Genomic DNA, 27,909 nt, shown 5'->3' with positions numbered 1-27,909 from the left:
TTCAATTTTAGAGACTGCAAAACGTAAAACGTTGAGAAGAGAATAATAACGGGCTAAACACATTCCTTTACAATTGTTGTGCATTACTTAAGGGATATTATAAGCAAGTCCACAGATACCACCAGTTGAGACTAGTTAAATGCCATGCGAATCCAGCGAAGGTCAAATGCCAGCAATGTAAACAGATATACATGAAGAACTGGTATATGCCGTTGCTCCTTCTTCCTTTACTTTGCCCTGTACATTTGCTGTATCACTTGTGATTCTCTCTCATTAACCCAGAGAATATTTAATATGTTGCTGGAGCAGCATGCGGCTTTTCTGCTTCGGCGTTTTTGTTTAAAAGCAGAGACACAAACAAAAAAAAAAGGAAATGGTATACATAATTTTTCAATTCAGACCATCAGGAGCATTGACTGTGTGAGATGTAAATCTATCGTTACACTCCTGCAAGTGTGGCCACATTTCTTTCTTTTCATACACCATGCAGCTGTGTTTCACGCGCTTCCTGCCCTGTCAAGCATGCCTGATATGTTGGTTGAGGTTTTGCCTGCGGCTACAGACCATACCGAAATAAAACCACATATGAAAATTCGCTTTTTACAAAAAAAACTCGCGCAAAAAAAAGTAAACAAAAATGAGCGTGCCAACAGCTGACGACTTCACAGCCTCTACAAGGCGAGCGGGCCGAGTCGGGGAGAAAATTCTGCCCCCGCCATGACGCCACCCCGGTTCGCCTTAAAGGGGCCCTGCAATCATATTTAAGCGTCTACCTTTTTTCCGTTTTCCACGTCTCTTGGGGTTCGGGCAAGCCAGCGGGCACGGAGGGAGTAACTAAATATCGGTGCGTCATATTTTAACCGGACGACGCGGAAACCTCCTCCACCGACGAGCGCGACCCGCGGTACCGAAAGCGCGCAAAATGTGAGGTCTCTGGTACTGGGCTTACTACTGGTCAGAGCCCCTAAAAGCTTCTTTTTAGTTGAAATCCAAAATTTAAGTGGCGCGAACCGTTTCAATTTGTGATAAGAGAAGTCTTTGTTCACAATTTGAGATCATAAAAGAAACAAATGCGGTTCATAAAGTACGGAAACAAGAAATGACCCGTCGACATACCCACCACCAAGCGGTGGAAAAGACGGCGCATACTAGAAAGGAGTAATGGGATCAGGCGCCGACACGGAAAGGTCCCGGATGTACGCGGCGGCGCTGCGGTCGTAGGGACTGGAGGATCCGACCGCCTCCGAGCGTTCCGTACGCCTTCGGCGAGCAGCTCTGTCTGGCGGTTTGGCCGTTTCGCGGTATGGCAGCGCGAAGTGGCGCCCATTCTGAACTGATCTTTACCCCGTGTTTGCTGTCGTTTGTGGCCAATGAAGTGTCATGCCGAATTAGTGTTTAATCACGCAGCAAATGCAATGAAAGCCGCTCTGGATGCCCGCTGCATACAGCCTATCCAGAAAATACGTTAGTGGCGCCCTCTCGCGCCGTCGACACGGAGTGCGGCAGCTTTGAGCGCTCGCTGAGCTCACTATCCCTCCTCTAGTTCACAGTCAGTCAAGCAACCAAGGACGTCATGAAGGAGGTAATTTTTTGCTTGTTTTTGTAATTTTTATTTGCCTATAACTTTTAAAATAAAGCGAAATTCGAAAAAAAAAAAGTTTCATTAAGTTACTCATTCAGTGCGCTCCGGTTCGGTGCAAATTAAAAATTAGTAAAAAAGTCATTGCAGGGCCTCTTTAAGGGGGCGCCACGCAAACTTCTCGGAGCTAATGGGAGGCGCGTGCCGTGGACAATATCCCTGTGACGTGAAGGGACATCAAGGTGTTATGTCATGGTGTCCTGTTACGTCAACGTATCCTGTAATGTTGTTACAGAGTGTTGGGAGCTGGGACGAAACGAACCAGCTCGGACAGCGTTTGGATTCGAACTGTTTTAATTGCTCGCGCTGCAGAGGCAGCTGAACCTCGTCGTCCTCGTTCATGGCGTAGGCTGGCTTTGAGTGTCGCTACAAGGCTCCCCCCTGTAGAACCGTAGGCCGTGGAAGAGTCCATGTGATGTGCTTAGTTCTTGCTGCAAGCGCCGAAGCTGCTGACGGGGCAGGACCGGTTGCAGGAGATGCAGGAGATATGGCTGCTAGGTAGGCCGGCTTGACACGGTCGGTCGTGACTACGTCATGGCGGCCGTTGATGTCTAGTGTAAAGGTCTTGGCTTGCCGATCCAGCGCTCTGAACGGGCCGTCGTAGGCCGGTTCCAGTGGTCGACGGACCTGGTCGCGACGTAAGAAAACATGCGAGCATGTCTCAAGGCCTTGACTCAGGAATACGTCTCGATGGCTCCGTTGAGCTGGAAGCACAGGCCGGAGGAGACGAAAGGTTTTTCGTAAGTCGTCGACGCAGCCGGTGGGGTCTTCTCTTGACTCGGAGGGAAACGAAGAGAAGAATTCGCCATGTAGGCGCAGTGGTGTGCCGTAGACTGACTCGGCTGTAGAACAGCCGAGATCTGCCTTGAGCGCTGAGCGAAGGCCTAGGAGTACGAGGTGAAGGTGGTCGGCCCAACGTTCCCACGGCTCGTAGGTGGCGAGAGCTGCCTTCAACTGGCGGTGCAGCCGTTCCACCATGCCGTTGGCCGAGGGATGATAAGAGGTGGTGTGTATGTGTCGGACGCCCAGGACGGTGACAAAGGCGGCAAAAAGGGAGGATTGAAATTGCCGTCCCCTGTCGGTGGTGACTACAGCAGGGCAGCCGAAACGGGAAACCCAGCCGTCGATGAAGGCTGTAGGGACTGTCTTTGCTGTCATGTCAGGGACGGGGAATGCCTCGGGCCATCTTGTGAATCTGTCCACACACGTCAGCAAATAGCGGGCTCCCCGTGATGATGAAAAAGGTCCCACTAAGTCTATGTGGACCTGTGAAAACCTGAAGTCCGGTGGTCGGAAAGGTGAGAGGGGGTGATTGTGTGTCGCGTGATCTTGACGCTTTGGCACTGCACGCATGTTCGTGCCCAGCAATGGACATCCGCGTTCATTATGGACCAGAAAAAACGAGCAGTTATTAATTTCTGTGAAGCACGGATTCCTGGGTGGATCTTGTCGTGCAGGTTGTTGAAAAGAGCGCGACGAAATGCTGGTGGTACGAATGGCCGGGACACATCAGTTGTCGTCTTGCAGGTAACTGTTGTTGAAGAAAAGGGCAGAGGAACGTCAGCAAACTTCAGTGATCCAGGAGCGGCACGCAAGCGTTGCAGCTCAGGATCGTTTGCTTGAGCGGTTGCCAGCTCCTCCCAGTCCACCGGATCTGCTGAAGAAATAGCACTGACGCGGGAGAGTGCGTCCGCAGCAGTGGTTTCATGGCCTTTGACATGGCGGATATCGACGGTAAACTGTGATATAAAGCAGAGGTGCCGGATGTCACGTGCTGTGTGCTCGCTGTGATTTCGTTGGAATGCGAACGTCAAGGGCTTATGATCTGTAAGAAGATGAAAGTTCCGGCCCTCGAGGAAGTGGCGAAACTGTTTGATGGAAAGGTACACTGCCAGAAGTTCGCGTGCGAAAGTACTGTATTTTTGTTCTGGGTTCTTTAGTTTGTGGTAGAAAAATCCGAGGCTGCCAGCCATTGACATTCTGCTGAAGAACCGCACCGACCGCTACGCTTGATGCGTCGGTGGCGAGTCGTAGCTATGCGTTTGGAACCGGGTTAATGAGCATTGCAGCGTCAGCGAGCGCCTTTTTCGCTAAAGAAAAAGCAGACGCTGCATCTTCGTTCCACTCAAGAGGCGCAGAGGGTTCTTTCTTGGTGGCGAGAAGATCCGTCAACGACTTGATCAGTTGCGCACAACTCGGTAGAAAACGGCGATGAAAATTTAGGAGACCTAGAAATTCGCGCAGTTTCTTCAGAGATGTTGACTGCGGAAAGTCTCGAATGGCCGTAACTTTTGCATCTAAGGGTTTGATGCCTTGCGGTGTTACCTGATGTCCCAAAAATTCGATGGTGGTCACGCCGAAGGTGCATTTGTTCTGGTTGATGACCAACCCATAGTCATCGAGGCGGGTGAAAAGAGCGCGCAGGTGCTCCTCATGCTCGGCTTCTGACATGCTGGCGACCAAGAGAGTGTCGAGGTAAGCAAAGACGAAGTCTAGACCTCGGGTGATCTCGTTGATGGTAAGTTGAAATGTCTTGGCGGCATTCCGCAAACCAAACGGCATCCTCACATACTCAAAGAGGCCAAATGGTGTGGTGATGGCGGTCTTTGGTATGTCGGCAGGCTCAACCGAAATCTGGTGGTATGCCTTCACCAAGTCGATCTTGGAGAATCTCTGGCAACCAGCCAGATTCGTTGTGAGGTCCTGTATGTGGGGTAGCGGGTAGCGGTCAGGCTGGGTGTTGGCATTGAGGGCGCGGTAATCGCCACATGGTCTCCAGTCGCCTGGGTCTCTCTTGGGGACCATGTGGAGTGGGGAGGCCCAGTTGCTCGATGATGAACGAACAATGCCAAGTTCGAGCATATGCTCAAACTCACGACGAGCAGTGGCCAGGCGTCTTCGAGACAGGCGTCGAGGACGAGCGAATGCAGGGGGGCCAGAGGTGACAATGTGGTGAGTTATTGCATGCGTCACCGGCGACTCCCTGGTGTGTAGCCTCGTGATCTTCGGAAAATTCGCGAGAATTTTCTCATTGGCCGACGATGGTGAAAATGCTCGAAGTCCTGTTGCCGTCGTCGTGTAGAGCACGCCGTTCACGGAGAGACATGTCGTCTGATCGACGAGGCGTCATGAATAGATGTCGACGGCCAGCTTGTAGAAACTGAGGAAGTCCGCTCCCAGGATGGCCTGCTTAATGTCGGCAACGATGAAGAGCCATCGGAATGTGCGGCGCAGTCCAAGGTTTATCGTGAGGGACCGATGACCATAGGTTGCGATGGGCGAGTTGTTGATCGCCTGGAGCGGAGAGGTCTTTTGTTTGCGTTGTCGGTCTAGAAAAGAGGCCGGTAAAACGCTGACCTCGGCCCCCGTGTCGACCAGCAAGCGATGGCCAGCCGCCTTGTCAAATACATAAAAGAGGCGGCTTTCCTGTCGACTGGTATCACTTGCCGCCGTCAGTGCCCAGTCTTCACAGTTTCCCGCCGAAGAGCAGGGTTGGCTGCACATGCGGGCATCGTTGCCGAAGGTACGGGGGTACCAACACATGCCCGAGTCAGAGTCGACCTGACCGCTGTTGGAGGAGGTGGTGCGCTCTACCGAACGTGAGTGAGAGCGTGGTCGCCGGCGGGAGTGGGACCGTTGTTTGCGACGTCGTGATAAGGGTGCGAGGGTGGCAAGCTGCCGACTCAGGGCCTCGATACGGTCCTCAAGGCGCGAAAGTCTAGAGTCTTTTGATGTTGTTGCGGGTGTTCTATTAACGACAGCGCCGATGCCAGGGGCCCGGGAGTTGTCGGCGACACGGTCGGCAAGCTCAGCGAGCTTGTCGAGCGACATGTCTTCCGCGGCCGCCAGAATCGGGACCATGGTCGATGGAAGTCGTTGCAAAAACAACTCACGCAGGAAATCGTTGTTAGGGTCCGGGTTCTGGGCTCCCAGCAGCTCACACATGCGATGGAGAAGCTGGGATGGGCGTCTGTCACCGAGCTCCTCGGTGTTAAGGGGTTGTTGAAGTCTGATGCGCTCCGACTCGGTCTTGCGGTAAAGGATGGCGGCCTTCAGTTGGTCGAAGGGGTCGACCGGATTCGGAGCGGCGAGAATGTCTGCTAGCTCCTCGGCGACGTCAGCTGGTAAGGAGGACACGGTGTGCAGGTATCGCGTCTCCTTACTGGTGATGTGCCGGAGACGGAACTGGGCCTCGACCTGCATCAGCCACACGGTCGGATTTTTCGACCAAAATGGCGGTAGCCGAAACTTCTGGACCGCTGCCAAGGTTGACTGGAGGGCGTCGCCGTCAGGAGCGTTGGACGCGCCGGAATGAGCCATGAAGCAGCAGACCTTCAAGGAGCGAGTTCGATTCCGTGTCACCAAATCTGTTGGGAGCTGGGACGAAACGAACCAGCTGGGACAGCGTTTGGATTCGAACTGTTTTAATTGCTCGCGCTGCAGAGGCAGCTGAACTTCGTCGTCGTCGTTCATGGCGTAGGCTGGCTTTGAGTTGTTGCTACAATAGCCACGATCATCTGAACGTTAAATTTAAAGGGGGATGCGTGGGGTTTTTGGTGATGATGCCTCGTGCCATGGTGGTTCTTTTGTGATGCCGAGTGACACTTTTCCCTGGAATCGCAGCCGTTAAAATATGAGGTTAAAAAGAAAAATCAAGCATAAACGTAAATATATTTATTTGTTTTTTCTATATATACTCTCAAGGCTTAATGCCTGATGTTCATGATGCATCAGATGGGTGTGAGTGCTTGCTAGACGCGATTTAACGGGCTGACGGTTACGTAAAACGCCGGAGAAAAATCAGTATCGCTTGCCTCCCGGACTAATGGCGGGCAAACAGAAACAGTCACGTGCTCTGTCCCCCGGTTCGTTTACCGTTATCTTTTACAATATTCCACATGAATAAGGTCAATGTTTTCAGAGGAGATACTCTACTTAAAACGTTGTAAGTGTTCTGCGGCTTTTGTCGTTGCACTGAAAATCCCGAACACGAATCCGTATTATTGCCGAAGCGCTGAGTGACTGCCGAGCGCATGTGTGAAAATCGACGAGTTCTTTTGTTAAAATTTTCATGAGCATTCGGCTGCCGTGTTTTAGAACTAACTATTCCACCGTCCAGTGGTGCGGAATTTATGATGAAAAGGCCCAAAAGCTGACTGAAGGGGAGAGAAAGAGAGATTTATAGAGAAAGAGAGAAGGGGGAGAGAGAAAAAACGTCCCACCGGATTTTTTAAAACTTCGTCTGATATTCAACTTCTGACTTGGTATTTATTTGCGCATCTTCTTGTATGATACTGCAGGACATACACGTAGTGAACTTGAAACCCGAAATATTTACCGACTTCTTTATTGTTTCTCCGCCCCCAGGACAAAAAATAAATAAAAAATCGCAATGAGGAACACAATGCATGTGTTTGCTGAACTTTTTTAAACGCGTGCTAAGCACAATTCAGTGTCACTTTATTGGTGTGAGAAAAGCCATTAACAATAGAAAGTTGCAAAAAACTGAGAGTGTGATACAGGGTTTGACAACCCAAACTAAGAAAGTGTTGAAGAGGAAAAAAGCAAAAAAAAAAGAAAATGTATGACATACACCAGTGTGTTGGGCTATTTTTTTCAGTTTTTTTGACCAAGGGTTAGAGCTAATAATAGTTTAATCAGGCTTTTATTATCCTAGAATGCTTTAAAAATTTCGTTGTCAAAAATGTTGGTGTGGCGAGCACGACACAGCACGAACAAGCGATTGCCAGTTTCAATTCCAGTTACCCACTTTTTTCTGAAGTCACATGTTCTATAGTTTGGGCACCATCTGAGCGGTAATCTCTAATGTTCAACGTTAACTTGTATGACTTGACTGCCAAAACGCGCAGCTTCGTGAGGAAAATATCGTAAGCATTAAAGTATTTCCCATACGCACCTTTCCAGGTAACTGTCTAAGAAGACGTTGCAGTCGTTTCCCTTGATGCTCACGATGGACCCCAGACTTGCTGTCAAGGCGATGCCAATCAGCAAATCTTTTCGAATGGTCGTGTATCTCCTGGCACGTAAAGGAAAATATCGTTCATCCTTTAGTATCCTTTGCTTTAAATTCAGCATGTGCACAACGCGCTTGCATTTTGAAGAAACGACTGCGAAGACTAATGATGCATATAGCTTATACACAATGACAGCTGAAAAACTCAGGCCGTAGTGTTCATGTTCACACTTCGTGGTATGAACTTGGGCATTGTTATCGGCTAATGCAGCAATCTCTGCAGAGCGATAATAGGCTGCTTGGTACTTGCCAGGTACCAAGCAAGGGTCACTGACTATCAACGTTACAAGATTTCCTCAGTTGTGGAATTCCCGCGGAGGGAATTACCCCGTCACTCCCTTCAGTCCAAATTCCACCTTTTGAAGCTCCATCTAGGTTTTAGTTTCAAAATGGCGTCTTATATAGAGTACGGTGAAACGCCATCTAGACGCTATGCTTTGAAACAGACGTACTCCATTTAATACGCTGCGGTCACCATAGCAACCGTACCCCCCCCAAACGGTGGGTTGTAATGCTCGTGCAAGCAGCATCTATGGACAGTTCCGCAACTGAGCTCATCTTGTAACGTTGGTGCACGTATGGCGAGCAAGCTCTCAAAAAAAGCACCGCATAGGAATGCATTGAGGAGCACGCCAATCAAAGGAGAACATAGAAAAGACGCAGGGTCGGAACGCGCGATTACGAGGCAGCCAAGCGCGCATCTCGAGGGTAAATAAACGTTTGAGGTGTTTAAGGAGCCGACATGCGTGCACACCGTATGCATCTTGTTGAAACATTATCTATTTTTGTTGTAGGCAGTGATGCGTACACTCGCTCCCCCAAACACACCCTACATCTCCCGCGTTGAATTCACCATTCCAAGGCGTAAACACTCCCCCAAACCAGACTTGTGCCTATCTCAAATACTCTACTCAAGATACTGTATTTAAAATACCTTTCGAAGTGTCTATATATCTTGCAAGTACTTTTGATCGAGAGTATTTAATACTCTATCTTAATTACATTTCTCAGTATCTTGTACTCATTATCTGAAATACATTTTTTGACATTCCGCCATTTTCCGAGTTTTTCTGTATAAAGTGGCGTGGGCGTGGCACGAGCAAACGTGAACATCCTTTCGAGCAACCAAATCCTGTTGCCAGCTCCGATTAGCTAAGGTGACTTCGACTGAGCTCGTGAAAACATTGCTTTTTTGCCGATAGTGAGTCATATTTCAGCCCAAAGTTCGTTCAACCAAGGTTTTCCCCTCGCCTTCCCAACGGCGACTTTTGTTTCCTAGAGTTTCCCCCCCAAAAAAATGCTCAAACAAAAGCGGTGGTTTTACGGAAGTAAAGATAGCCACACTGAGACGCAACGCAGACCGGAAAACAACCTACGATAACGATGCAGATTGAGTGTCAAGAAAAAAACAAATAAAAAAAAATAAAGTGGACATACACACACAAAAAAATGTTTTGCTTTTTGTATATTTCACTCTGCTACGGCAAAGCGTCGATGTTTTCTTTCGTTTATTTCTTTTTGTCGTCAGTCCGTCATCAATTGCTCTCGCGAGCAGTGTCTGTAAGCGAACATTGATAAGCAGAGAACAGGACAGGAAACGAACTACAAGCTGGATGACCACTCAAAATGCCAACAAAGTGTCCACAAACGTTGCGTGCCTTTCTGAACGCAACCTACTTAAAGGTGCCCTCCGGAGCTTTCTGCGATCGTCTGTTTATGTTGTTATATTGCGTAGTAGGTGCAAGTTAATATGTATACAAAGTTTTAGAGTACAAAACCGTTTATTAAGTAAATGGCAGTAAAAATATATCGTTACTATTTTCTCTTGAAAGACAATCGCCAATTCCCTGGCCATCGCTAAAACTTGACCAATGGAAATGCTGAATCTCGCGGTGAATGCGAACGTTATTATGGCAATACTTTTTAAGCTTGTTGTAAATTAGAGTTTGAGAAAAACGTCAACTGATTGTGGTGCGGGAAACATAGTTTGCAATTATCGTTCCAAAGCCAGCGAACTATGTTTTCTCCCCGGAAGCTTGTTGCTAGGGGGTGATGCGTCGGCGCGTCGCGTCGTCTGCTTCCCGAGGCGTGCGCAAGCGTGCGTTTGCAACACACGTGTTCCTTCCTCCCGTGGATCCCGACTCCGAAGCCAGCTTTGCGATCCTTCCACGTGAATGAGTCAAACTTTTCCTTGTCATCTGTGGAATGCGACTGCGTAGTGCAGTAGTTTCTTTTATCCTTTGAGTGAGCGATTTCCCTGAAATTCCGAACGTTTGTTCCGTCAAGACGTGCCGCCATCAAACTGGGAAGAACGTTTGCAAGGGCTTGCGATTCTTCTCTTTGCCGGAGAAAGAACCACGAAGGACTGCGTGGTTACGCTGCGCCGGGCGAGGGCACGACATCGAGAACCTGCCTCTCGTTCCCCGTTTTGGTGCCGAACATTTCGAGCCGACTGCTTTCCGAAAGGACGACCTGCGTCGTTCACGTCTTCGATCAGATGCTGTGCCGACGCTTCTGCTTCCCGTCGCCGATGAGACCGACGATCCTCCCCCAAAGCGCCAAAAAGTCGTGGTGAGTTTTTCGATGGCTCAAATATTTTTGGGAGTGTCACGAACATGGCATTCTGCGTTGCGCAGTGCGGCTGCTTCTGGTATCTATACTCTGAACCAAGAACTGAGGAGGCATTTGTGTAACATGGGAATCCACATGGCATTCGTCAAGTCGATCAGTGGTGCCTAATGTTCCGGACTAGCGGTTCGAGAGCTTATCGCGCGACTGGTGCGGTGCATGGGGTTCTTCATTTTCGGGTTTTATATTTTTCAAAAATCGGGGGGTAAAAATCGGGCGCTATTTTTCCGGGCGATAATCGGGAAGAAATCGGGTTTTTCCAGAAACCATTCCGAAATTCGGATTTTTTTTCGGGATTCCTTTATCAATTACAAATACGTGCAATGTGTTATTTACATGAACAAAAGTAAACAAAATATATTATATACGCATAGGATATGTTTCTACCTTCTGATCGACTCTGAAGTGAATCTTGGCGGAGGTCACGCAAATCGAAGAAAATTGTAACCATCAACGGATGACCAAGGAAACACCGTTTAAACAGATCCAGAATGGTTCATATTTTCTATCAAGTCAGGTGATTTCAACACTGCTTTTCGGGGAAAAATCGGGTTTGACCCGATTTTCATCAGAACCATTCGGGGGAGAAAAATTAGGTATTATCGGGTTTTACCCGAAAACGAAGAGCCCTATCAGCATGCACCACCAGGATCGAACTCATTTTACAACGAAAACACGAACAAATAAGATAAGAGGACACAGTCATAAATCGCCTCTAATGGTACCACCATCACTACCCCCTCTGATATTGACCCACCCGAAGTCAATAAATGTTTTCCCAGCTTGTTTACAGACAGGAACCCTTTCGTATCAGCTTAGCAAAGTTCCAAGTGTCCGTGACCACTAACAAGCAGGTTTTCTTTTATATCTACTCTTGTGAGCAAACTCAGTCTTTTTTTTTTTCTTCTCACAATCGTGCACCCACGATTGCGTGCAAACCCGCGTTTGCAAATTTGTATGCACATAGCAAATGCACGCCATAATTGTGTTGCTTGGTGGCACTTCTGGACGTTGAGAACTCATGGCAGTTGCTGTATGTTTCCCACTTGCGGCTATAAGTGCTCGTTGGTTGCATTTCCCTCAGTGGATGGTAAATACATGTCAAGCTGCAGCTTTACATATGTATGTAATGTGACATCATATCGCGACATGAACATTTATTGTTGCTGAGCTAGATACTGAAAATATAGATGGTAATGTAAGTTATAAAAACAAATATAAAGAGTGAGGCATCCCTTAGATTTGTATTACAGTGAGAGCTTTGGTTGAGTGCATGACATTCTAAGCTATGGAAAGGCTACAAAACAATTCGTGGATGTTTGCCATCAGCTAAAAAACAAGGCATCATGGATGTTTGCCGCGGTGACGGCATTGTGTGGAGTGCTCGCGTTGCACCCTTCAACCTTAAAAATATGAAATCTGTAATAAACAGTGCCCTTTGCAGACTCAGGCCTCGGCAACTGGACTGCCTGCACCCTGTGAGGCAGAAATGACCCTCAGGGACTGTACTGCTGAGACAAACATCCCTGCAGTGGTGCCACCTGTCCCTGTCGCAGACGTGCCTGCACAGTCGCATCCACCTGAGTCTGCCTTCTCCACTTGTAGCAGTGGGGTGCCATATGAATGCACATCTCCTGTTCCCAGCAACATGCCAGACTCTGACGCAACCTACTCTCCGTCTCACAGCGAGGATTACGAGAGGTAAGTTGTGCATATAAACACATAGAATCTGTAAAGAATGCTTCACATGATCCCATTTCAGAATCGAGCATGGTGCATCAGCTCCACCACCACCGCCAGAAGAAGAGCGCCAGTTTCTGGTGTTCGAGAGCTGCCTAAGGGAGCTTTTCAAGACGTGCCAAGAGTGCTCAAGACTGTGCCAAACAACGATCGAAACTACCGGCACACTGATCACAGTCTACAGCATCTGCCCTGTGGAGCACGTGCGCACATGGAAAAGCCAGCCCATCGTCAACGGCAGACCAGCAGGGAACATACTGCTGACCAGCCACCTGGTCTTCTCTGGAGTGAAGATTGCCCCTACGCTGCGGATGCTACGCCACATGAACGTGCAGGTCATCTCCGACTCGAGCTTCTACGAGCATCGGAAGGCCTTCGCTCTACCTGCAATCCACAAGGTCAGCAATATTCCGGGACACTGCAGCTGCATTTTTTTCCCATATACCCAATTTTCGAATGAGGTACAAAACTGGAGCCCCAGTCACACTTCGGTTAAATGAATAAATATATTCTTGTAGTATGCCACTTCAATGGTATAGTGCTAAGAGATATAATTTTATACATCATGTTACATATGTGCCATGGGCTACTAAATCCACGATACTTTAATTTATTTCTGCTATGTGTAGTATCCTGGGGCAGTTCCCTGTCTGGCATTGGGTTGAGTGAGTCAGGTTCCCCGTGAGAGTCAAGAGACAGAGGGTGGTTGTTAGAATGGAAATGGGTAGGGCATCTTCGAGGTAACGGGCGGCCTGCTGCCTCTTTTATGAAATACACAAACATAAAAACACAAATCACAACCTAGCACAACCTAAGTCACATTCAAACTGGCTGCATTGTGCTTTCCTTTTTCTTTCACTCAGTCATTCATTCTACAACAGTACACTATGCATACATAAACAGATGGGACTATTGTAGTATGCTCCATGCCTTTCTAAAGCAATATTTATCTGCATGAACAGGTCTGGCTGCAAGAGCAACAGGAACTTCTCAACGAGTTGCAGAACAAAGAGGTGGACATCTCTGCTGACGGTAGATTTGACTCCCCTGGGTTCTGTGCCAAGTACCTGACGTACACAGTCCATGTCGAGCAAATCAACAAGATTCTACACTCTGTCCAGGTCCAGCTAAAAGAGGCAAGTAGTCAGATTTACGTGAACCAGTTGCAACAATCTCATAATCTTTCTCTTGTGTTATGTCATCAGTTACTTCACTGCTATGCACTATTTTGGTAAAATATTCATTTCACACCTTTTTTTAGTCTGAACAGGCCATGGCCAGTGTCAACATGGAGAAGGAGGGTCCTCAAGCAGCTGCAGTTCTTCAAGGAGAAAGGTATGTTCATGCATAGTTCGTGTATATCACTACTCGACGGCCTTTCAGGCACTCTGTTCAAATTGGCATAATCACTTATTCATTTGCTATCTTCGGAAACCTAATGGTGCAGGTATCAAGATCCGATCGTTGGTGACTGACCGTCACCCTGCCACAGGAAAGCACATGAAGACGCACGAACCCGGGATTGACCACTTCCTTGACATATGGCACATCGCCAAAAGTAAGCAATCCTAACAGGCCATTTGTGTAGCTTTTATTTTCCAGCGATCACGCTGCAGGTTTCCCTGACACGACTCTGAATTTTAGGCGTGAAAAAGAAGCTGACAGCAGCAAGCAAACGGGCTGGATGCCAAGACCTGCAAATCTGGATCCAGACAGCTACAAACCATATGTACTGGTCAGCAAGGGCTGCAGGAGGCGATGAGAAACTGCTCATCGACATCTGGCTCAGCATGCACAACCATGTCATCAACAAACACTCGGGGCACGAAGGAACCTATGGAAGGTGCCTCCATGGTGACATGCCAGAGCCAACACGACCATGGATGGATCCCAGTATGTTTTTGTTCTTCCAAATGAAGGTGGTTTTTCTAAAACATGTATCATCCTCAGACTCGCAGGCCTACAACCAATTCAAGAGCATCACTGGCAACAAACTGCTCCTGAAGGACCTTGCACAGATGTCTCCACATGGCCAGACATATGCTTTGGAGGCGTTCCACAGCGTCCTGATAGACTTCGCCCCGAAGTCCCAGGCTTTCAGCCCAGAAGGCATGCTTGCAAAGTAAGTCAACCAATTTACAATCACATTTCCTTCGTTTGGACACTTTCATCCAGTCCATTGGTTACAATGCGACAAACCTGACAGTCTCTTGCTAATGATCAGATAATGGAATTGGATTGATGCCAGAATAACCACTCTTTGTAAGTGGCACACTTTACCATCACTGAAATGTAACCATATTGAAGGACTCGACTTGCAATCCTCCATTTCAACGAAAACTCAAACCGCTGCCAAGCCGTCACACGAGAGGGCAAGCCACGTTGGTCGGTCGTAACATCAAAAGCACGAAAGGGCCACCACACAGCACGACCAGAGATTACGGATCCCACTTACAGTGAGTATAACACTAACTGCAGTGTGAATGCCTTGTCCAGAGAGCCTAGGAATGTTATCATGCAAAGGTTTGAATTCTAGAGTATGTTGGAAAGCTCATGAAGGAGGCAATGGAGAGCAGCAAACAGTGGCGGTCCCTGGCTGCTGCATCGAAGGCCAACACCGTCGTCTTCCCGGCACCGATGACTGCAGCCTACACAAGGCCTCCAAAAGAGGAACTCGTGGCAGCACGAATGTCCAGGTTCGGCCAGAGTCCCCAGTAACGGCATCAAATCCCTGGTCGGGACTTCCATGCTGCCGCAGGTAAGCACACAGGACCTTGGTCCTAATCAGGGTGTAAGATAAGCAGGTGGGGAAACGGCCCATAGAAGCCTACCGCAGCGCCGTGACCGGATTGTGTACTCGTCTGCTAGCGGGTACCCCCGATTTGCAACAGATGGCGCTGCGGCGAGAGGAAAAAAATCGGAATCGGATTTGCATGGAACTTTATGGGAGAGTGCGCAAAATAAACAGAGAGCACGACAGTCTTTATTGAAAATCCACGAGAAACCATCTCCGTCAGTGTAGCCAGTCGCCACCGGTCGCCCAGCTGGAGTGAGAGTTTGCGGTGCTCCACATCGATGGCGCCACAGAAAAAGAGAAAACCGAGGGGTACACAATCTGGTCGCTCATTTGGCTCTCGTTTCCCCACCTGTCTATCTTACACCCTGGTCCTAATACAGCCTTGCATGGTAAGCAACCGCTTTGTTTTACAGGACGTACGGCGAATGCAAGCAGACACACCCAAGAGAAAACAGCCGAGCTGCAAAATGGTTCACCATTTTCCATTAGGACACCCTGACCGACAGTAAGGAGGAAGTTAGATCTGTCCGCAATCATTTTTTCACAGAAATGCAGATCTCTCCTCATGAGAATGTTCCATTTTAGGGCCTAATCAAGCTGGTCATGGCATGCCTATCTCAAAAGAGGGCAAGGAACTTTAGCCGGTGGCAATGTCGGAGTCACAGAAAAGTCACCAAACAGCGAGACTCAAGGCTACAGCTCAACTTGCGGTGCGGACGACACTAACTTCAGTGTGAACGCCCATCTAGCCCAACTTGGAATGTCTAGGAATGTAATTATGCAACCGTCTGAATTGTCACTGTAGGTTGGAAAGTCTGTCAACGAGGCGGACAGCAGCAGGCAGCAAAGACCTGGTTGGATCTTTCATGCTGCCAGTGGTAAGCACACAGGAGCCTCGTCCTAATGAAAACTACCATGGTAGGCAACCGCTTTGTTTTGCAGTACGTACGGCGAATGCAAGCAGACAGACCCAAGAGAAAACAGCCGAGCTACAAAATGGATCACCATTTTCCGTTAGGACACCCTGACCGACAGTAAGGAGGACATTAGATCTGTCCGCAATCATTTTTCACAGAAATACAGATCTCTCCTCATGAGAATGTTCCATTTTAGAGCCTAATCAAGCTGGTCATGGCATGCCTATCTCAAAAGAGGGCAAGTAACTTTAGCCGGTGGCAATGTCGGAGTCACAGAAAAGTCACAAAACAGCGAGATTCAAGGCTACAGCTCAACTTGCGGTGAGGACGACACTAACTTCAGTGTGAACGCCCATCTAGCCCAACTTGGAATGTCTAGGAATGTAATTATGCAACAGTCTGAATTTTCACTGTAGGATGGAAAGCCTCTCAACGAGGTGGACAGCAGCAGGCAGCAAAGACCTGGTTGGATCTTTCATGCTGCCAGTGGTAAGCACACAGGAGCCTCGTCCTAATGAAAACTACCATGGTAGGCAACCGCTTTGTTTTGCAGGACGTACGGCGAATGCAAGCAGACAGACCCAAGAGAAAACAGCCGAGCTGCAAAATGGATCATCGTTTTCCATTAGGACACCCTGACCGACAGTAAGGAGGACATTAGATCTGTCTGCAATCATTTTTCACAGAAATGCAGATCTCTTCTATTGATAATGCTTGATTTTAGGGCCACGATCAAGCGTAATGGAGAGATGCAAGCATTGGCACCTGCCCTCTCAAGCCGGATTTCTCAAGCCCAGCATGGTGCACCTCTATTGTTGGCACATCAGTGCCAACAGTAGAGGTATTACGAGATGAGGACAGGCCAGTGCTATAATTCTTCCCAGTCCATTAGCTGTAATTAGGGTTCTGCGTTCTCAGATAAACCTGAAAAACTCTAAAAAACACTAGCCGTTAAAATTTTGCTGATTCAGATTCATTCGAAAAACTCAATTTTTCGGTCTGCCAGCTGTTATAGGCCCCACCAGTCTTTATATTTCCCGGAATCTTCGAACAATTTTTGCAATTCTCCTCTTACTGCTGTGTCAACTTCCGTTGCCGTGTAGCCCCTTATAATAAAAATGAGGTAGGCCCTCTACGACAGAAGAATACGGCTCTCATATGAAAATACTGCTTTACTAAATTCACAAACTGCTGTTTTCTACCTTTCATTTGCCTCATCGAAAATGCCGAAAGACTCCGAACTTTGCGTACTAAAAAAAAAAAAAAAAAAAAAAAACAACAACACCCTTTAATTTTGCTAACAAATTAAATTCAAGAACGCGCAGGATCCTAGCTATAATTTGTGCAAGCTTTCAAGATCGAGGAAATCGGTGACCGCATTGCCATATACATTGTGGGCACACTACAATGAAGGCGGATCAAGTGCTATTTTGAATAGCATGTAGTTCTGCACCAGAGATCCCATCCCCAGTTCACAAGCTTAGCCCATCGCAGCAGTTTTAGAAAATTGAAGCATTTTCGGAACCCAACCGACACTTTTCCGAAGACTGTAACACAATGCCTTATCCATCTTTCTTTTCATGTGCTGATGAGCGGACATGCTGAGGAGACTGCACCGAGGCGGGGCAGCCCGCCCTTGTTTCCAATAAATGGGGTTTTCATCCAGGAGGTAGGCTGGTAAGGCAGCAATAACATAAGTGGGGTGGTTGCATATAACACTGGAAATATTAACAGAAGTTTTTTATGGCGATTTAAAAACAGTGCTGCATTTTCCAGTCTACACCACGGTTTTCCCCCGTCTGTAACATTTGTCTTCTGTCATTATTGACCTGCTTGCAAATAAGTAAGGCACATTCGCTAACCTTACGATTGAAATAAACTGAATTAATTTTCCAACAACTTGACTTCTCGGTACCAGAACCTGGAAGGTGTAGAAATTTGCATGACCAAAAGGAAATAATCTCATAATTGAAAACAAGTGATGCCGATGGTAGTACTAATTTTGTGATCCCCTGGATGATTTCTGCATTGTAAGGTCAATACATGGGTCGATGTAACTAGAATACTGCACTATGCCTAACTAAAAACCCGACCGAAATTGTGCCATTTCCTCAAAGTATTTGCATGATGTGAGGGTATACTTGCCAATTATAACGACAATATAAACCAACAATCGTAGTTTTCACTGAAATATATAAGCAGATCCTATTTATCACCTTGACGAAAAATCCAGGGCAACTGGGCTGTGGAGGCATAGAATATTCCATGCAGGGGATCTATTGTGCATGCTCAAAAAGCATTCCGCAGCCAAGTAAAAAAAGGATTTCGCAGAAGGCTTGGACTGGAAAAGTCTATACTAGAGCACATGTTGAGAGTACAGTAATCAAATCTAGGTTGGCAATGAATTCTAAATAAAAAAGTAAAATAATTTACAGCATGCCTATAGTCGGTGACAGGTCAAGAACGAAGTGGAAGCTCCTCCCACCTCTTTCCACTTTAGTAGAGCGAATGCTGGAGAGGAGGCGACCTCCTCTCCGTCGTTCGCTGCACTGAAGTGGAAAGGTGTGGGAGGAGCTTCCACTTTGTTCTTGACCTGTCACCGACTATAGTCACCCAAGCAGAACGTCATTTGTTTGACATGTTAGCCACGTCGTCATCCAGACCCTCGGAACAATCGACCACGCCCCTCTGAAAACTGCAGCAATCGCAATTCGCTTTTCTTCGCCTCATCGCACCGGCACGCTCAGACGGCTGATGTAGGGAAGCATCTTGTAGCTTCATGCAGTCAGATTTTTCCAGGTTATATGCATTTCCCCATTTGAAAGAACAGATCCAGAAGAAAGTAGAAGTACACTGCGCAACACTGTTAGTGCGAGCATGACGTCGGTGCTTTTTCTATCTTTACTTTAAAATGGTATTAGTGGGTGCCAAATTTTACTGCTTAGGTTAGTGTTCCAAATGAGCACTTCTCACGCCCTAGTAGTTTTGATGACAGCCTTTGGATTCTAGGAGGAAAATGAAGCAATCCGGTCGTGCGACTCAAATCAAATTTGGGGGTTTTACGTGCCAAACCGACGACGGGCATCTGGCACGCCCCAGCGGAGGACCGAGGATTAATTTCGACCACCTGGGGATCTTTTGACGTGCAATCGAAAGCTCGATTACAAGGTGCCTTCTCCGCAATAAACCTCCATCACATTGCAGACATCTCGGCCGGGATTCGAACCCGCCACATGGGGATCCGTAGGCCGGCACTCTCGCCTCGGAGCCACCGAGGCGGCTTCGTCGTGTGACTGAATGCGACGTAGGTGCACTGGCTTTGGTTTGACTACGATCATGTGATCATAGTTATGGTCATGTGATATCGTAGATAATAGGTCACATGATTTAGAGGATTCTGTTCATGGCTACGAGTGACTTCACACACATGCAGGGAGGGTGAAGAGACAAGGGAAGGGGGTTGCGTGGTCTCTAGGTCAACGCAATTTATTCTGCATCCCTGTAGCCCGCATACACGTCAGCAGGGTACCTGCCCCTAATTGTCTTGACCACACAGGCCGCCTATTCTTCTTTCCCAAGCGGCTCCACAGCCACAGGGCACACTGCCTGTAGGCTGCAAATCTGTAGTGCCTGGAACAATGACAGAGATTGGAAGTAAGAAGCAAAGCCTATCACTCTGCTGGCAAATTCTACACTTGTTTCCATTTCTCTAGGCATGTAATCATACTCTGCTTTTCTGTTACGTCCACTCCAGCTATCACATAGCAGAATCCCTATTTGGCAGTTCATGTCGGATGGGCTAGACATCGAAGCCAAATTGAAGTGAACTGCTGTAGATTCATTCTAAATGCTCCAGAGCTAAAAAAAAAAAAAAACTATAGGCCTTGGTTTTCCAAACGCACCTCCAACCCCAATCGACACAACAACCAGTTATACACCGGAATTAACAAGGAAGGAATATCTGTTGCGTGGTCATGATACATAAAATAAGTTCACAGGGTCCCAGTTCATAATTGTAGATACCGTATTTACTCGATTCTAAGCCGGCATCGATTCTAGGCCGACCCCGCGAAAACGGCAGGGCCGAAAAATAAAAAAAAAAAATTCTCGATTCTAGGCCGACCAAAACGTATAGGAAAAACACCATAAATTAAACACAGAACGGAATTTATCTGCAATGTACAGCACTATTTCGGTCACGAATCCGACGGTATGCTCACGGTTAATGTCCGCGTTTTTCCTGATCATTCGTCGTCCTCACTGGTACCTTTGTCACTGTCCACTTCCCACAACGCGTGGTCATCCGTACCGCCCAGGGCATTCGAGATGCAACGCTTTCGGAACGACTTTACTACCGGTTCCGCCGGCATGTCGTCCCATGCGGCCGCGATCCAGCTCGTGGTGCCTTCGCTTCCGCGTTCCTAAGAACGCCATTCTTGTTGCCGCACATGCAAAGAGCTGACCACGCTGCTTTCTCCAGCGACGCACATTTTTTTCGCCCACGCTGAAGTCACGCTGGGCTTGCAGGTTGGACGAGTGTTCAGCAGCCAAGACAATTTTCCTCTTAAAAGCCGCAGAGTAGTGGCATCGACTGGTCGATGCCATAGCGTCGAGTAGAGACGAACGTTCCGTGCGTTCCGTGGTACACAGCGTATCTTCCCGAAGCGATGTAGACAAGATGGCGTCCCGCGGTCGTTGCGGAGCCGGATCCTCGTATCTAGGCCGACCCCCGAGTTTCGGATTTAATTTTTTTGGAAAAACTATCGGCCTAGATTCGAGATTCATTGGTGTTGGTGACGAATATTGCATCGCTGTGTTTTGGGAAGGACAGATGAAAATTATGTGCACTGGCCAGAGGGAATGGGAGCCGTTCATCCAGAACAGTGGAAGCTCCCCATATGATGTTGTTTAATTTGGGACAAAACAGTGCAGTTCGTAAGCCTGTGAAGTAGTGGTGTGCAGATATTGGCTCGAATTAAATAGTGCACTGTCGTTTCTAGCATCAACAGCGCAAAAAGAGCCGGTTGCATCGGCTTCCCTTTGCAGCGCGAAGGTTATGGCAAACATACTATTCGATTTGAACCAACATTCGCACACACCTACTGCAAAGGTTTCCTGCACACAAGTGCCAGGGAATATGAACTCATCAGAGAACGTCCCAATTTAACATTGTCTAAAGTGCTGCTGGCACTGCCGAAGCTTGGCATTGGTACTGGTGATTAGGGATTTGAGAATAGCAGCCTGGCCATGAGTGTTCTATGAAGCTCGCAAAAAACAGTTTTGGTGTAAACATACGAGCTGAAGTGCTCATGCAATACTGGAGTGGCTCCAGCAGTTGTGATTTCATGTCTCTCCGACACAATCCGTGTCAATATCTGAACATGTCATTCTGACAGCTCCCATTTGCCATGACAACTGCTACCACCCCCATGTGTTTACTGGTCCTGAATACCTTAGGGCTCGGGGCACCGCAATCATTTGCTATTTGGTCATATACGCATCTGCAAGACACATATATCAACATTTTTTCCCATTTTAGACTGCGATATGTCTTCCATTATGCTGTGTTGATTTAGAGGTGACACTACTATCATCAGAGTAGTGGGGATACATATGAGCCCCCCCCCCCCCAGGCCGCCCCATTCTTGCGCGAGAAACTTTGAATTTCAGTGTTTATTTCAATGAATAGTGTTGTTAGAAAAATATTTTAACGAAAAATGATGCGATACTGTTTGGTGACCTATTCCAATCTCGAATCCTTTCTGTCATACTCACCTATGTGGGCACTGCAACATCATCTGTTAAAAAAAAAGCATGGATCTCGACGACGACAGCCTGCTTCTGAATAAGATGTCCAGACATGGCACTCCTAAAAAACTATCCCAGCATAGCGTGCAAAAAATGCCACACCAGCGGTGCAAGTGTTGCTGGCACCACAAGGAACATGTCGAGATGATCATCCACCGGCTTCAGGGTGTCTGGCATCTGCATTCAAAAATAGTGTAAATCAAGACCCAGACACCCAATAATTATCACCCCACCTTGAGATTTTGGCTTTTCAACTAGATCTGGGGATTGAGGGATCGCAGCTAGGAAGGATTGGAGGGCAGGACGCCTTGACGTGTCTCTGACTAGGGTGTTTACTGCCCTATACCTCCCATGGATCAAAAGCCGTCCCAAAGTGGCAACAAAATATGTTACGGGAGCCAAAGTGTCATGCTGTCAGATGACGGCAAAGTTACGACAGAGAAAACGAGCAGATGCAAGTGTGGCTGTTGTCGTGGCGTCCCACCTTGTGACAATCAAGTGAGCAGAAACTATTGTGCAGCTCTTGGCACAACAAATTAGGCAGCTGCCATACGCACATGGACTCTTCTGGCACCGCCAAAATTCTTGACGTGGCAGATTTTTATAAAAAAAAGTAAGCAAACGTAAAACAACGCATTGCAAGCGTCCCGGCTGGTGCCTTTGTTGCAATCATGTTCACATGCACGTAAGGGCAACTTCGGCAGGCTTGCAGTTACACGTGCTTCGTCGCGCGGGCGGAGACAACGGCTGTTTGACCGAAACCATGCCACACCGCGCTCCGTCGCCAACTGCTTGGTTCCCAAAATAGTATGCAAAATGTAACTGTCCAGCATACGACAATAAACAGTCCAGCGACTCGTGCTTGCCAGGCCGGCAGGCGAGGTACAGGCTAAACACACAGAAAAAAATAACCTGAGCGTATTGATGCAAGACACTGCGAATCAAGGTCAAAAAAGTTCTTGGAGCGCTTCGTGCAACGACTGAACTCGAGACAAACAAGCACGCTTTGCGGGTTCAGCGTGCAGACATTGCCTTCTTTTCTTTAGCTCACTTCTCTTCACCAACTTTCTTTCACGGCAGATTTTTCACGTACCGGGGTCCCTTTCGAAAGAAAGCCCACCAGGAAAAACCTAAGTAATCAAAACTTCGCCAAGCAGTCATTGAGTTAGAGAGGGATTTTTATAGCAGCGTATGATTTAAACAAGAGCAGGAATGTCGATGCGTTTCAGTTTAGTAAGCGCCATATCTGCAGCGACGTGGGGACGGCAACACACGACGTCGCGCGAGCGCTTCAGCTCAAAAAGTAAGTCCCGCCGCGCAAAAACGTGGTTTTGTCTCACAGCATGACGGCATGTTTGGCACCCGATACACTAACGTCTGAGAGTCCGCACACGCCCGCATCTACCGCTAAAAAAAAAAAAAAAAAGACGCGAGACGAGATTCCTGAGACGACGAGTGCACGAAACGCGAGACGTCGGGAAAAATCATGCAAGACCAAACAGACGATTAATACAGGGTACTTTGCGTCGGGTGGCGTCTTGTGCGACCTAGCTTACGCATGCTCAATTACGGTTCTCAGTTTCGTTTCGTTTTTGAAAGGCGACCAAAATTGCTTCTTTGGCGCAGGCTTGGCACAGATTAGCCATATTTTGGTGAAATGTAGCAGGATGTAGCAAAGTTAGCCCCTTGGTGTAGTTTGGCGCAATTGGCGCAGCAATCACATCACTGCACTGTTTATAAGTGTGTCTCACCCACGCCTGGACAGATGGCTCCGAGTCATCAATGTCCGCAAAGACATCCTCACGTGGCTTTCTGAATACGGAGGGCATTATGCTCATTGACTGCATGTAACCGGCCACCACCATCAACATCGCCCCGTATGTGGCTACCCTCAGGTGATTGCGCGATTCACGAGAAGCTGCCAGGGAAAGGGGCGGCAGGTACGCTCTTGGAGCATGATAATGCCCATCCCTACATTCACTGTACTCCCTCGGCCTAGCCCGCAGTGACCATCAGCCATTCAGCACCATGAAAAAACCACCTATGAGGACCCTATTTCATGGACACTGGTGAACTCGAAGCGGCTGTCCAGGCGTGGGTGCGAAGCACTCCCAAAGAGTGGTCCCGGAACGGAACGGAAAGGCTGCCACACCACTGGAACCACTGCGTTCGTCTCTAGGGGGACTACGTTGAGGAGGTCGACACACCTACCGACCCCTAAGTGGACAATATCTGCGGAAAAATAAATCGTAAATCAGTATGGTACGCCCCCCCATATGGCTGCACTGCCTTGACAATTATAGTATGGGAAGGAGGAAATTTTTTTTATTTTTTGGAGTGCATGGCCTGCAGTGGCATAGCCAGACATTTGTTTCAGGGGGGTGTTTTACATTGCTGGCGTTTGTGTGGGGGGGGGGGGGGGGAGGGGGGATACTTTGCATCACTGGGCGAATGGAAGGTTTCTAGTTCCCATTGCCATTGCATTGTCAACGGTGCACGAACCAGAGCAATGAGCCTTCAATGACTGCCTTTTTGTGTAGTTTCTTGACCAAAAAGCATGCAAACACCGTCTCAAGCCCCTTCTGACAATTTGGATACTGGAGTAAAGAATATGACTTTTGCCGATAGGGTTGGAATATAAGTCTCCACTTGCCTTCTAGAGGAAAGACGTAGTGGCATCCATGGACTCAACAGCAATCTGTGCCTATGTCATCGTTCTCAAGTTTTTGATTGTTTTGACCAGAGAACATTGCACTCGCTTGGGACACCCAAAAATTTAAAGGATGCGTTATCAAAATGCCGAAAATAAAAAATGCTGAAAGAACAAACCGCCGAAATCTCAATTAGCCGAATCACCCGGTACCAGAGACCAAACAATTCCAAAATATTATGTTCGACACGAACCTACAGGGTTCTAGATTGAGAAAGTGGAAGAAACATTTGTTCTGCCTGAGGAATTCTTTGTTTGTTGAATATGATCTGATAGTTTGTGCGTATTTCCCAAAGAAGGCTAAGGATGTTGAGCTTGTCCCAGTTGCCCAAAGCGGCTGTCAAGCTCTCTTCTCGCATGCTTTGCTTCTTGTGTGGTAGATGGCGAGGTTCTAATCTGATTTCTGCCTCGATGTCGTCTTCGAGCGCAGCTTGCACATTTTTCATGCTCCTAATTTGGCGGAAGACACTTCCATGATTCCAACACACTGGTGCAGCTAGCATCTGCCAATACCGTACCAAATATGGCGACCAGATATGTACGCATTCTCACCTTTCGGCGATTTGCTGATCGGCATTTTATTTTTCGACGTTTCAATGTTTGGCCTTTACATTTTGATTTTCGTCATTTTGATATCGGCCCCTGTTTTGATGGGCTTGAAGGTCACACGCAGAGACTAGACCAGGTAAAAGGACGAGGATGTCTGAGCTGAAGGTGCCAACTGTACTCTCGACGTTGACAGTTCACTTGAAGCAGTTGGTGTTTGTTTCTTCTCAAAAAGATTGCCCAGCATCAACTTAGCTGGCATAGCTAAGCTCATTTTTAAGAGAGCGACAAGGCATTGATGCACGCAAGATAAAGTAGGTGTATGCAGTTTTCTGAACTCTTAGCTCTGAGAAACAAAGTGACTGGAGCATCCTTCCCCAACACGGTTGCGAATTACTGCGTCAATATCATAACTTCGTGCTTATTTATTTTTTGCTTTGAAAGTGTTGTTCTATAGTATAGTGCTGGTCCAGTCCATGAACCTAGCAGGAAAGAATCTGGAAACAGTACTTCTTTGTTTTTCCGAACTTGGGAAAATGCAAAAGCTACGGCATCAGCAAGCCAATCGGGGCGTGTAAGAACAATGCATGTGACAACGTAATGTCTTAGTGTACTCCTCCTGCGGAATCTTGGCACGTGCTTAGCTCCGTCGCTCAGACTGGCCCAGAAGGGCAGTAGCTTTCACCCTTTGTTGAGTTATGCTAAGACAGAAAAGCAAGGAAACTGCATGAGACGAATACAATCTCGGGAGTGAGTTAATCTTCGCCTCTCGTTGACAAAGTAGGACTTTCAAGCCTTTGCGGCCACCTGCTCTCTGCGAGCTTGTAGAGGGGCTTCAGGCGCTAATTCGGCTCTGTTCAGAGACACCATTTGAGCAAGCTGCGAGCCAGACTTGGGTTTCTGACACGGACTGCGTTATCTTTGTCGTTTGCGCCAGAGCCAAACGTGTGGGATATCCACTGCTCTCTCGAGAGACAGAGAAAGGGAGAGAGAGGGAACCTTTATTAGTTACACCATAGTCCGGTGCTTGATTGGGGCCACCAGTGCTCACCCGGCACAGTATGGACATGCTGTACCAGTAGGAGCAGTAGTGTATCAACGAGTTGAAGCTGGGGAGGGGGGGGGGGGGGGGGAGGGCGAGCCAGCCTGCCTAGTCAGAGGGTCGAGAAGGGTGAAAAAGAGGGAGGTAAGGGAGCATTGGGCATGGGGACAATGCCAAAGCATATGTACATCTGAGGTGTCGCCTTCTATTGCTCTCGACGAGGCGAGGCCGTCTCGACAAGGGACGAGGCCTAGTGAGTGTCATATATTTCATAGTGCTATTGTTGCGTAACATTGCATCTAAACAGAGCAAGAAAATGACATATCTAAACTGATAACCGCAAATGCAAGAAAAAATAGCTCTCCATGATCTGGCCTAACAGGAAGAAGTGTAACGCTCGAAGAGGACGATGTCATCAGAACAGTTCGTTTAGAACATATAAGAATATGTGTAGTTTACAGTGGGACAGCAGTTGGAAGTGTTCGTGTTTCTGTATTGAACAAATGACTGGGTGGTAAATAGGCAGGCTGCTTCTCATTTAGTCTCTTGAAAGCCTCCCTGGAGCGCTATATTGCGCCTGGACAGTGGGGGTTATGATTAATTTCACAATTGGCAACACAAACAATTCATCGACCGCTTCCCAGGAGGGTGCTAAACGTTCATCTAGCCTAACAACAAGTTATTACAAGTACGTATGTACGCTGTGAATCGGACAGTGAACGTAGTTGCCGAGGGCACGGTCCTCACCGAGACATGGTGAGTTTGCTCACGCGCAAAGCATGACATCGTACTCACTCGCTGGCACTTGCGCCCATCCCTTGCTGCCCGTAGTGCCGCATGTTGAGGTAGGCCAACCTCAACACCTCAGGGTTGAGGCACAGGGCCTCGAAGTCCGGGTGGCCCGTTACGCAGCCCTGCCGGCCCTGCTGCTTCCGTGCGACGGCCAAGTAATCGCGGTTGCAGACGCACTCGACGACGGTCTCCATTGGCGCGCAGGAACCACATAGACACATTCGCAGAAAACACGCATCAATTACCCATTAAAGCGGGGTATAATGGAGCGCACCACGTACCAGTCCGTGTTCCCAAGCCGCCCGGTTCCATCGTCGGGTGCGTCTTCCAGCTCTTGCGGACTCGCTTCACCGCGGCGCGGCCGTTCGTCGTTGCCACAGTCGGTGCCCGCGGCGCTGCGTTCGTCGACGTCGCGCATCGGGGTCGAATCATAGGATATGGCACCCATGTCCGCTGTCCGTTCCAGGATTTCGAGCTCTAGAGACGTTAGGTCCGAAAGGTCCATAGCGCGACCGTGCGATGCGACTGTGCGGTGCCAGCGGTGCGACGAACGACGAATGCTGAGCACAAAGTCCGGGCAACTTTGGTCCGGGCCCCTTGACGACGGTCCGCGCGTGTCCGCGTGTTGAAGAGATTCCTCCGCGGGTCGGCGGCAGGGTTGCCAGGTGTTTGAACTCCAACCCGCCAAACGTCTACGAGATATAGCCCAAAAATAGCCAAATGTCGATCCAGAAGAATAGCCCAAAAATCGCCAAAAAAACAAACAAACAAACTTATCATTTGAAACGTTTATTTTGAGCAGAAAAGACACATCATACATTTTTATCCCCCCCCTCCACCGACGAGGGCGACCCGCGGTACCGAAAGCGCGCAAAATGTGACGTCTTTGGTCCTGGGCTTACTACTGGTATGGTGCCTGGAGCGCGTCTTCGACTGGTGTGTTTAGCGTCCTATCCCGCCCATACATCAAAAGTGGTCCCGATGTGGCAACAAATGACGCGAGTGTCATGCTGTTGCCTGTCGCGATCCTGGCGGTTGGCCGTAGAAATGCTGACAAAAAGCACGAGCGAACGCGAGTGTCGCTGTCGTCACGGCGTCCCTTTAGGCGTCCCAACTTCCGGCTGCACAAGATTCCGTGAACTGTCACAGTGGAAAGCGACCTGCAGCAGAACAGGCATCTGCTACATACACCATAACTGTTGAGACGCCACCAGGGTCGCGACCGGCGACAGCATGACACTTTTATGACGTCATCA

General features: G+C 48.2%; 2 protein-coding genes and 1 long non-coding RNA gene across 3 annotated transcripts; 2 read left to right on the top strand and 1 right to left on the bottom strand.

Annotated features, from left to right (window-relative positions):
• Nucleotides 1-10,114: 10,114 nt before the first annotated feature.
• LOC115317457 lies at nt 10,115-13,516 on the top strand. The gene is made up of 6 exons (XM_040498797.2): nt 10,115-10,244; nt 11,746-12,002; nt 12,064-12,439; nt 13,004-13,177; nt 13,303-13,376; nt 13,489-13,516. The coding sequence occupies exons 2-6, from the start codon at nt 11,791-11,793 to the stop codon at nt 13,514-13,516; spliced, it is 864 nt and encodes a 287-aa protein (XP_040354731.2). The 5' UTR covers nt 10,115-10,244; nt 11,746-11,790.
• Nucleotides 13,517-13,693: 177 nt separating this feature from the next.
• On the top strand, nt 13,694-14,774 carry LOC121834078. Its single transcript, XM_042287823.1, has 4 exons — nt 13,694-13,934; nt 13,992-14,163; nt 14,349-14,497; nt 14,578-14,774. Exons 1-4 carry the CDS (start codon nt 13,769-13,771, stop codon nt 14,757-14,759), a joined length of 669 nt encoding a protein of 222 aa, XP_042143757.1. The 5' UTR covers nt 13,694-13,768; the 3' UTR covers nt 14,760-14,774.
• Nucleotides 14,775-19,327: 4,553 nt separating this feature from the next.
• Nucleotides 19,328-26,797, bottom strand: LOC120850700. Its single transcript, XR_005718204.3, has 3 exons — nt 26,657-26,797; nt 21,666-21,740; nt 19,328-19,385 (listed from the first exon to the last, which is right to left on the bottom strand). It is a non-coding gene; the product is annotated as an uncharacterized LOC120850700 (long non-coding RNA).
• Between the last annotated feature and the right edge of the window lie 1,112 nt (nt 26,798-27,909).

The sequence above is a fragment of the Ixodes scapularis genome, unplaced genomic scaffold (assembly GCF_016920785.2).
Source record: "Ixodes scapularis isolate PalLabHiFi unplaced genomic scaffold, ASM1692078v2 ptg000490l_1___fragment_3__unscaffolded, whole genome shotgun sequence".
NCBI lineage: Eukaryota > Metazoa > Arthropoda > Arachnida > Ixodida > Ixodidae > Ixodes > Ixodes scapularis.
Note: the sequence above shows the minus strand (reverse complement) of the source record. Positions and strands in the feature narration are given on the sequence as shown.